Here is a 12,130-nt window from a genome sequence, read left to right on the forward strand (position 1 = left end):
CAATCCCAACTCATGGTCCACTCGATTTAGCACTTTTAGGACTTCTTGTTCACGTGGGCCCAAAAGCCAAGCTAGCAAGTGGACACTGAGTGTTTTGCCTTGGTCATTTTTGTTGTTAATATAACATTTTTGGTTATCAAGGCAATACTTTACCATTCTGCTGCTTCCACCTGCTTCTCAGATGTTTCCCAACATTCAACTTCAGTGTGTCCATGAGCTTTGATTGCTTTACTATATAATTGGGCAGGAGGAGCAGCAGGCAAATTCCAAAAACTGAAGAGACAGAGACAAATCCAAAACACACAGCAAAGGCAACACGAGAGAATGGAAGCTTACTGATGAGCAGACAAGATAAAATCGCACTGACATGAGGGGAGACGAAGATAAAAGGAGGGCAGGATGAGTGAAACAGGTGGTTGCAATCAGGGCCGTGGACAGGTATTTACAGGTGCATCTCAATAAATTAGAGTATTATAGAAAAGTTTATCTATGTAAGTAATTCAATTAAAAAGGTGGAAATAACACATTATAGATATCCATTTCACACAGAATTAATTATTTCATGTCTTAATTTATTTAATTTCTTCTAATTATAATGATTATGGCTTACATTTAATGAAGACCTAAAATTCAGTGTCAAAAAATTTGAACATTAGAAAAGACCAATTTTAAAAAGTATGTTCAATATGGAATTGTTGGCCTCTGTAAAGTATGTCCATCTATATGCACTCAATAATTGTTTGGGACTATTTGATTTGAACCACTGGAAATTGACTTTTCAATCATATTCTAATGTACCTGTCTACCTGTACACAGGGTGGGAAACACATAAGAGGGCAGGAAGGGACTGAAGGTGGTTGATTTAACTCAATGAAAGTAAAAAATTCTAATCATATTTTAGAATTTTTGGGGGGCAATTTTTGACATAGTTTGTACAATATTTGAGTAAGGTAACAAGAGGGAGTTTTTTAAAGGTAAAATTTTTCTTTTATACACTAACATGTGAAACAAGAAACCTACTGATACTGACAGCAAAAAATAAAATAAAATAAAAGCATTTTTGACAGAAGTACACCAGAACAATACAGACTTTCTCTGCCCTATCAGACTGACATTTTGATCCCGCACATGGTGCTGCTGGCACTGACATGGGACCGAGCGACGTGACCATATTGACATACTGGCTGTCGTCTTTAAGGAGTCTGTAAGAAAATGTTGTGTCTCCACGGAGAGGACACTCTCCTCCAGCTGTGGGAGTTCTCGAGGCTGATGTAATCATCTGACCTTTTGGGATTATCCAGTCGAAAATCACCCTTCATCCAGCCAATCAGCTGCCAGTTCATAACATCTGTCCTTGGTGTAACAGGAAAAAGAGTCTGGAAGCGTCACAAACACAAAGCTTGCACACAGCCCACATTACATGACATCAAATCCCATCATCTACTGTATGAGTGTGTGTTTTTATGTGTGTTTCTATTTGCTTGTGCTTGTTATTGATGGCGGTATTGAACAAAGGCTTTTAAGCTGCAGTTGTCAGAGATTGTTCCAAGACAATCCATTACTACCTTTCATTGTCAACTAATTTATATCAAAGTGATTCATGTATAAAAAACAAAACATAAACCACTGTTGCCCTTTTGTATTGCGTGTGATTGGCGTTCTATTGGTTATGCAACCCAGTGTTTTTTGGTTATCCTGATTCCCAGCGTGCTGACATAATAAGCAGAGCAAAATCACCCTGCAACCTTGTCATCAGGCCAAACCGCAGATCAATTGTTCCTCTAACAGTAGATTACCACTGATTCATCTCTTTTTTAGACCTTTGTCCCTTCCACTGCATGTCTGGTTTTCCACCCCTGGTTGGCCCGAAGGTCCCTAAGGCTAACCACTAGCAAGAAACGAATCAATAAGCTTTCATTACACAAAACTGTCTGGTCTGCACCGTGCATTAGGGCAAGGCCAAAATATGCAGGCAGAAATATTTGATTATTCTGATTTTCAGCCATGCTAGCATGGCAATGTCAGTTGGTCCCTGCTTTGGTTCATCATGAAATATCAACAACTATTGGCTGATCTGGCAGGAAATTTTGTCCAAAAACATTATGGTAAAATGTTTTATTTGCACAATACTTTACACCAAGATTATTGTGAAACTAATCCCTATAAATAGATTTTGAATATGACAATCTGTAGGCAGCTGGACCATATTTTAGTGTGGAAAGCCTTCTGGTTTCTGTTTTTAGTCTGTTTGTAGTCAGTCAGTATTATTGACCAATCGTGTTTCAGCGAGCTTTTATTAGCTTCACTAACTCAGCTAAATCAGCTACTTGTGAAACAATCTGGTCATAATCTCTCAACTCCAACTCCACTGTCATGTCTCAAGTGGCTTATCAGACTATAAACAATGACTGGTGCATGGAAGAAAATGTCTTGGCCTGGATATCTGTCTTCCCTTATCTGGATATCAAGATACTTTAGGTGTACAGAGTTGTCATCAGCTGGTTTTATCTGTATCTGTACTCGTTCAGCCAACAAAATGATCTATACCTGTGTCTGTAATCAGATAGAAGGCCAGAAGTGGGCATTGCTTGTATCAGAAGTCACATTAAAATGGGCAAATATTGTATTTTGTAACCTAATATTCATTGGCAATGCAATGTTTGTGCCTTCAAAGCATCAAATTGATTTAATAAGGGCATATAATTAATTACAAGTTACTGTATTTAAAAAAAATTCTAAGAAACATAATGCTGACAAACAGACAAACATGTCAATCATGTATTTTTTCCTCAAATAAATACAGGCAACTTAGGAAAGAAAAAAATGACCTGTTTATGTCACATTATCTGTGCTATCCCAAATAACGTATTTAGATTCCGGTACATCCCTAGTGGCTACACTGGGGACCCAGAAATATTCCCCACCATGTTGAAATGTCTTCAAATGCTGATGGGTTCTGGGGTTGTTGCATACTTACCATTCCCCCAGGAATTAACCATTTTTGTTAACCATTTTTGTTTTGTTTACTTCAAATGAATGCATTCAAATACACCATTCTAATAACTGAACTGATAACATTCTTTGTCTCCTCTGTTCACAGAAAATGAATGATGAGAAGGCAGCGCTGATAACGAATGCAAGACAGACCTGAGCTCATACTGCCTCCCTGTCCAGAAACAGTACTTTAATGGTTGGAACTGCCCGCCCCAACCTACATTACTGCCCTCGCAGACACAGCCTGATGATCACCGGTGCCATGGGAGCGGTGCGAGTCAACAGGTGAGAGAGGGAATAAATCTCAGTGGCCTCAAAAGAAAAATACATTTAAGGATTATTTCTGTTCTTTTCACTCAGGAAAAAAGTCCAATCATAAATTTCTTACTAAAACCACAAAATCACAGCAGATATAGAAAATATCTCTTTCAGCTTTAATAAATGTTATGTTATATAATGTTTAACAAATTATTAATTCATGCTTAATCAATCAATTATAAGCTGTTATTTAGGTTGCCAGGTTGTGGAAAAATGAACACCCTGCAGTGGACCATTTAGCCTTTGACCTTATGGAACCTGGCTGCGGGGCATCTGGATGATTATTAACAATTTATTAACATTAACAACTGAAGATTTAATGGATTAAAACAAAAACCCATTCATAATTAACATTTATTCTTTCATGCAAGTGACTTATTAAATATTAGTTGGGAATTACCATTTATTGGTGAGTTAATTATGGTGTGTGACTGCAGAATTTAAAGTTTATTACCCTTAAAGAATTTGGTAACATTTATTTCTGCCAACTTGACAGCTTATGAGAAAGGGTGTATTAATGTCTCGAAATTGAATGCAGCATGAAATTTTCTACAGCCTGGCAGCCCAGAAGTTGTTTTCAGTGATGACCTATAACTGATCGATAAAGCATGAATGAAAATTATTTATATACCAGTCCTAAAGACATTAGTTACAATTCATAAACCCTTTATAAGATGTGCCCTGGGAGAAAAACATTAAATTGACTGTTTGCTATTGTAGCCCCACAACTGTAACCAGGCACTGCAGCTCAGTCAAGCTTTGTATTTCTCCACATGTTGTTTATCGAGCTGAAGTAACAAAGATACTCTTAATATACATTTAACCAAAAGCACAGAGCATATCAAGTGTAAAGAATTAAATAAATCAGTGTGTTTGTCTGCTGTGACATAGGCTGCAAATGTTAGCATGTCTGGCTAACTTGCTTACTACAAACATAAGTTTGTATAGTAATACGTTGTGTTGGGGGGGGAAAAAAAGGGTTTAGGCAAATGTTCAGAGCTCTGTACTGGTCCTTATTTGATTGGGAAAGTTCAGACACCTGCAAACCAACCCGATTTTACCCAAGGTAGTAATATTTTGAATTTCCCCATCGTGGGATTAATAAAGGATAAAGGATAAATCTTAATTATGGTCACCAAACATATGGGTTAGTTAAAGGAAGCCAATGTGAAAGTACCTTAAACCTGCATTCTGGTTAACAGCCAGCAGGGGTGACTCTACTGGCTGTAAAAGAAGTCCAGCTGTATAGAAGTTTATAAAAAATGATGTTACTTCTCACCATTTTCACCTTTTTCACCATTTTCCAAATGAATCAATTACTAGTTTCATGTCGTTTTCAATACAGCACAGAGAATGAAGTTCAAAGTTGTGGCTCATGTGTGTTTTCAGTTCATGACAATTAATTGAACATTTTGGTCTCCTAAAAATGTTGTTCAGCATTCCGTTGTGCTAAAAAAAGACCTCCTCCAAGGCTTCACTTTAAAAAAAATCCCAAATATAGTAATTTCTGACTCAAAAAGACCCACAATGGCAACAGCCGAGATGCCAAAATTGAGGGTTTGAAGTGGTAGCGCAAAAACCAATGGATGGCATTACGATGACTAAGTCCATGCCTTTTATACAGTCCAAGAATAGTTTTCATCCTCAAAGCCTTTTCTATTTTAACACTGAATATGAAAACTGTTGAAAGAACATGTAAAGTATGTAAGAGAAGCAGGTCTGATCTTAGATGTTTTCTTATCGTACAGATAAAACAAATACTTTGACAGTGGTATCAATAGTGACCAGCTTGCTCTATCTGTTCCCCTTGAACTAATTTTCTTCTTTGTTCCTCCAGATACAGCATCGTTTCTACAGATGAAGATACCCTGAAGATCTCCAACCTGGGCCTCCACAATGGCCACAGTCCTCTGACACAGCAGACGCTGTCGGGTGTGTGCATGCGAGGTGAAGAGGAAGTAGGAGGAGAGTGTCCAGGAAGTGATGAAGGACGAGGGACTTTGTCTCTGAGAGTGACCAATGAGCCCGTCATCCACAACAGCTGCCGAGCTTCACCTTCCTGTCGTCTGGGTCTGGATCTAAGCACCGGCCGCCTGCGCAGCCGCTTCGTGAAGAAGAACGGCCAGTGCAATGTGGTGTTCAACAACATGGAGGATAAGCCACGGCGATACCTGGCTGACATCTTCACCACTTGTGTGGACATACGCTGGCGCTACCTGCTGCTCATCTTCACCACTACCTTCCTTCTGTCCTGGCTGGTGTTCGGCCTGATCTTCTGGGGTGTGGCGCTCGCTCACGGAGACTTTAAGCTTCACACTCCTGTGAAAGAAGAGGATCCTAAAAGCGATGAAAAGGACGAATGGCGGCCATGTATTCTCCACATCCAGGGTTTCATTGGGGCGTTCCTCTTTTCTATAGAGACCCAGACCACCATCGGATACGGCTTCCGGTGTGTCACTGAAGAGTGTCCGGTGGCTGTGGCCACTGTGGTGGTCCAGTCCATCGTGGGCTGCATTATTGACTCCTTCATGATCGGCACCATCATGGCAAAGATGGTGCGTCCCAAGAAGCGGGCGCAGACCTTGTTGTTCTCGCATCATGCCGTCATTGCTATGCGAGATGGAAAGCTATGCCTCATGTGGCGCCTGGGAAACATGCGCAAGAGCCACATTGTCGAAGCACACGTACGCGCTCAGCTCATTAGGCCGCATGTGACGGCGGAGGGCGAGTACCTCCCGTTGGAGCAAACAGACATTGACGTCGGGTATGACGACGGGCTGGATCGACTGTTTCTGGTGTCACCGCTGGTGGTTGTCCATGAGATCAACAAGAACAGTCCTCTTTTTAACCTGAGCCGCGCCAACCTGCTCAAGGAAGACTTTGAGATAGTGGTCATCCTGGAGGGGATGGTGGAGGCCACAGCTATGACCACGCAGGCCCGTAGCTCCTACTTGGCCAAGGAGATCCTGTGGGGTCACCGATTTGAGCCTGTGGTCTTCGAGAAGGGTGACCGCTACCACGTGGACTACTCCCGCTTCCATAAGTCCTACGAAGTGCCATCTACGCCTCACTGCAGTGCCAGGGAACTGAGTCAGATGATGGGTCGTGGCGAGCAGTCCTCATCCTCCAGCTCTAGTTTCTCCCGGTCTCCGTCACCATTTGCCCCGAGGGCAGCCCGCCACCTCCTGGGCCCTCACTCCCCCAGCGCTTTCTGCTACGAGAACGAGGTAGCTTTGTGCTGCGGGGACGACGAGGACGAGGACGATGTGAAAGAGGAGGCCGGGAGCCTGAACATAAGGAGTGACAGAGATGACATTCACTTGGGTTTCAAAGAGACATTTGTGGAGCAGCAGACGGTGGAGATGCTATGTGTTCTGGACACAGAGAATCAGATCAGCCTTGACAGACTACAGCCCACCCTACCTTTATACATCAGCAGAGAGTCAGGAGTTTAATCAATGGTAATGGCCGCCCTTCCATTTGTCTCCTCTTTTGTCTGTGTGCATCCAACCAAAGTATTGAACTAGTGTAAAAAATAAAAAAGTGGAGAACACAATTTAAATTGTACATCTGGAGGAGGAGAAGGTTATTTTTTGCAGCTCTGGTTTCAGGTATTGTACACTTTCAGTTGTGACATCAGCATCGAAACAACGCACAGCTCATCTGCTTTTAAACATGGTGACCGGGTATTTCTCTCACATCACGAGGAATGTCAAAACACTTTATTGCTTCCTTGTTTCATTCAATTTGATGGTGCGTGATCTACAGTTAAGTCAAGCTTTTTGTTCTTGATTTCCATGTAGTTTTTTTGTAAATATAATATGCTTTTCTTTTAATTTCTAAATGATTATACATATACAAGATACAAAAAAAATAATATTTATTTTAAAGGAAGCATGACACAAATGTTCAACTTCAACACGCTTATTTTCTCTGTGTAAAAATAAATAATTTCTGTATTTTGAACTTCTGTCTTCCTGCCTGTTACTTTTCACATTTCATAAATAAGCCATTTATTCCATGATAGACAACAAGTTCAAATCAATTGATTGAAACACATTTTAAACATGTACAGTTGAAGAACAAGCACTTTATTCATACTTTTATCATTAGATACAAACACTTTGCAACAGTGTGTTGTTTTGTATTAACAAAGCACCTAATAAACAACAGCACGTACTGTTAACGCTTGAACTGTCTCTGTTGAGTCTCTATTGCGCTTTTTTATACTGAAGAGAGAAAACTGAAAGAACCGAAGAGTTGTTGGTGAGTTCAGTCAGAGGCTGAGCTGAACACAAACACACAGGCAGTCAGTCTGTTGGTACCTTCCAGATAACATCTGTACAGTTGGTGTACCAGCTGTTTGGGGTAAACAAACACAAAATTATAGCAGTCACATTTGTACAAATGACACAAGGCAAAAAAAATTGCTGTCTGTCTGCAAAGTACGGTAAGAGCCCTGAAAACCTTCTCAATCAACATCTCACTATGAATGATTTGGTCCTTTATAAAAACAATATTTCCTGCCTCAGTTAGAGTAGATTTGTTTATGCTTGTTTGAATGTTCTTCTCACTAGTTTGAAGTAGGCGGGGCACAGTTGGGTAAAGATGATGTCACATACTACCGTGCACCAATCAGAATTCAGCACAATAGAATCAGACTCTGATGACAGCAGTGATGAATGAGGCATGACTGAATTGTTGGAAACAAACAACTCTTTTTACTGACTCAGGAGTCATAAGTCGTCCTCTCCGCTAACTCGCCCCTCCCACCAGCTGTCAGTCTTAGTGTGTACTGGGAGGACGAAGCTGTTGTGCAACTCTTATTTGTGGAAGTGTATCAAGTTAATGACTGTATTACCTAACCCTGTGAGAAAAGCAACGACATTGGCGCTTGTTTCAACACGACCTCACGGCCCAGAGCCTGCACACAATCATGGGAAAAGGAGCACAATATAAAACAGTGGATAATTTGTTTTTTAGTGTCACAACTCCTGCAAAAATGACTTGTGTCACTGTCAAGATTTGGTCCTGTAACATTTTGAAATCTAGAAGAGCTGCAAAATTAAATGATTTTATCCCAAACCAAATGAGCGGAGGGCTAAAACAGAAATTATCTTGCTTCATGGGTGCTGTGGTCGGAGAAAGATTTCACCAAGCTTAAGTGACATGAAAGCCTGACTCCTTAAATGAATGCCTCATACAAAATCAGGTCAATAAAAAGAGTTGAACCTCCCATCCGTTGGTGGGCTGTTTGGTCAGTGACGATCAAATCTGAACACACCTGAACAGACGAAATCTTTTTTTTAAGCATTCAATTCCTAATAAACATTCAAACATTTTTTTCTCTTACTGTATTTATTTAGTCATGAATATTTTTAAGGTGATTTTTTTCAGGGATTTTTACCCGTATTACCCTGAGACAGGAAGCAAGGTGGGTTTGAGAGTGGTACATTTGTGTAACCTATTTTATTGAGTGGACTGAATCATAATGGTCCCGATATATTTAAGTTGCAGTCACAGTGAGCGGAATAAAGAGTATTTTGGGGGCACATGCACCTCTGTTTTGTTATTTTATATTCAATGTGAGTATAGGCATAACTCGTTTACATTTGCAACAAGGGTTCCCAGCCAGAGTCGAACCGTTAAATTTACTATTGCATGCACTGTAAACATTCAACTACCAGGACACTCTTTAAGTTATATATTTTTAATGTCAAGTCAAGTCAAATTTATGTTTAAAGCACATTTTACTCACAACAGTAAAAACACAGGAAATTCACTGTGACAGTAGTAACATTAGTCAACAAACTCATCAACAGGCTCATCAAGCCCTATCAGAGAACGCTAATGCATAAAAGTGAGTGTTGTGAAACCTTCAATTAACAACAATTAACAAAGTTATTTTTAAAAACATTTTTATTTTAAATGAAAGTAGGTTGTTTGTAACCATCGTAGAGAAAAACCCTGGGGTGCTTAAACATGTGAATGTGACCACAGAAACAAACTACAACCTGCATCATACAGACAAACTGAGCAAAGAGGGATAAAAAGGTGAGAGGATTTGGGAGGACTGAACTAGAAGTGGGGACAGAGGGAGAGACACCATGAGGAGGCACTGAAGTCCATCTATACTGTGACTGTTTCTGGCTGTTGTACAAGCTCCCTCATGTGGCTGAACTGTGACACTACAGTCAACAAGTAGTGATCACTTTTCAATGTGGGGTTGCTGGTTTTGGGTCTTCTGCCGTGTAACAAAACCAGTATCAGCACGTTTAAAATATGAATACCAATTTCACGAACTGTTCCTTGATGTTGTGTTGGTTTATGGGTACTTTGAGTACTTTAGGACCTGCAGGTCGGAGCCTCTTCAAGTGGTAACAGGATGCTATGCTTGAATAGGGAAAGGAACATTTAGGCACACAATATCAAAACAATACATTTATAACACACACACACACACACACACACACACACACACACACACACTTTTGTGTTTGTTTTAAAATATCTAATCTTTTAAAAAAAAAAAAAATCATGAATGACCTATTTGGGCTCCTAACATTAATTTAGTAAACAGTTTGGAAGGTGTTGAGAGTGAAAATCACTTAGTCTTATGCAACCAGTGACTTTGATTTAGGCGTCACACACCATAGAAATGAGGTAATACTAAAAAACCTAAAATATCAATTTTCATCAAATCTAATCATACTTTTTGATTTAACAGTGCGGATGGTAGACAGGCAGTGTTGGAAGAAGTCCTCAGATCTTTTTTAAAGCTTGAGTATGATACTTATAAATGAGCTACATCTCTTCTCTCCATAAAATTTCACACAATAAAGATTATAAGTCTGTCACTGCCGGGGAAAGCTCTCTGAGTTTTACTGCCTGGCCTGTCTGTTCCCATAAAAAGCAGTATTAATATAAGAATGCAGACCCTTTCATGGTTCTAACATAAACATTCCGGCTCTGTCTCGGTTTATTTCTTTGCAGTGTTTGTAAATGTAATGACATCAGCTGACAGGAAGTGATCCTGCACCCAAGCTGTTGTAAAGCAATGCAACTGCTGTGAAACCATGCAGGACTGTTGGCCCAGTCATTATGACTCAGAATGGGCTATTTTAGAATTATATATGGAGTGCACATATATAGCACTTTTATCCAAAGCGCTTTACACTACACACTACGCTCATTCACCCGTTCACACACACATTCATACTGGTGGCCGAGGCTATCGGAGCCATTTGGGCTTCAGTATCTTGCCCAAGGATACTTCGACATGTAGGCCATGGTGGGGGATCGAACCACCAATCAGTAGTTCACAGCCACAGTTCCACAGCCGCTCCATAATTTGGAGACTTTCCTCCCCTAAAAACGGCCCCGGTTTTTGTGTGCAAGCTGCTTATTAGAACCCATATATATGGTAAATGGACTGCACTTATCCAAAGCGCTTTACACTACTCATTCACCCGTTCACATACACATTCATACAGGTAGCAGAGGCTACCAGGGCACACTGGTGACACCTGCCACCACTGGGAAACCATTCACACACTGATGAACGCAGCATCGGGAGCCATTTGGGGTTCAGTATCTTGCCCAAGGATACTTCGACATGTAGGTCTGGGATCGAACCACCAACCTTCCGATCAATGTGTGACTGCTCTACCAACTGAGCCACAGCCACCCCTACTACTGGCTGCAGCTGGTAAAAATAGAGCTTTATAAACTGATAGTTTTTAATAGTCTTAACCTTGTATGTCCTAATGTATGAGTTCATATGCATTTTGTATTAATACACTTAACCTTCAAAGTTATCAAATAAATGTAGTGCAGTAAAAAGTTCAATAATGGAAGCAGAAAATGGAAATGCTCAAGTAAAGTGTCTCAAAACTGTACAGTAGTTGATTCAATGTACTTAGTTACTTTTATTACTTTGGACAGGAAATGTTCATAATGGTTGTGGTGGAAAAAGTATTCAGATCTCTTACGTAGGTAAAGGTACTAATAATCACTTATTGTAAGTCGCTTTGGACAAAAGCGTCTGCTAAATGACATGTAATGTAATGTAATGTAATGTAATACCACACTGTAAAATTACTCCACTACAAGTAAAAGTCCTGCATTCAAAACTTACTGAAGTAAAAGTACAAAAGTATCAGCATCAAAATGTACTTAAAGTATCAAAAGTAAAAGTACTGGTTATGCAGAATGGACCCACTTAGATTTTTATATATATTCCAATTCGTATCCATGCATTTATGTGAGCAGAGCTTTAATTTTGTAAAGATAATGCTAATTTTTACTTTAAATATATAATGTTTTTCATGTTAAATCTTGACCTGAAAAGTAGCTAAAGCTGGCAGCTAAATGTGGAGTAAAAAGTACAATATTTGCCTCAAAATGTAGTGGAGTAAAAGTATAAAGTTGCATAAAATGGAAATCTTCAAGTAAAGTACACGTACCTCAAAATTGTACTTAAGTACAGTATTTGTGTAAATGTACTTAGTTACATTCCACCACTAATCATAATGGTCATAGATTAGGTCGTACTTTATCGGTTATAGAGGACAAACTGGGGCTTCCCCTTTAATCTCTTTTGGAGAAATGATTGCCTTAAACGATTTAGCAACACAGTGAGCTCACAGAGGGACCAAGTCCAGATCTGAGGGCAGTATCTTGGTATCTTGGTACTGACTTGTTGATATTGTACTAAACAACATGGAGGAAAGCCCCACTTCCTCACAGACAGTGGTGAGGCACACTGTCGCTGTGAGGTGACAGCACTAACCTCTGAGCCTCATTAACATGATTGATA

The 12,130-nt window shown here is 39.9% G+C and overlaps 1 protein-coding gene across 2 annotated transcripts in view; it reads left to right on the top strand.

Annotated features, from left to right (window-relative positions):
• LOC131976098 (ATP-sensitive inward rectifier potassium channel 12-like) overlaps nt 1-9,721 on the top strand; it is a 13,983-nt gene extending 4,262 nt beyond the window's left edge. Inside the window, exons 2-3 of one of the 2 annotated variants that reach the window (XM_059339016.1) lie at nt 3,101-3,279; nt 5,150-9,721. In XM_059339016.1, coding sequence (XP_059194999.1) covers nt 3,188-3,279; nt 5,150-6,767 — 1,710 coding nt within the window. In that variant the 5' untranslated portion in view covers nt 3,101-3,187 and the 3' untranslated portion in view covers nt 6,768-9,721. Of the gene's footprint in view, nt 3,280-5,149 lie in introns of both variants that reach the window. The other variant, XM_059339023.1, reaches the window with a different exon arrangement.
• Nucleotides 9,722-12,130: the final 2,409 nt, after the last annotated feature.

Source organism: Centropristis striata, chromosome 1 (assembly GCF_030273125.1).
Source record: "Centropristis striata isolate RG_2023a ecotype Rhode Island chromosome 1, C.striata_1.0, whole genome shotgun sequence".
Taxonomy (NCBI): Eukaryota; Metazoa; Chordata; class Actinopteri; order Perciformes; family Serranidae; genus Centropristis; species Centropristis striata.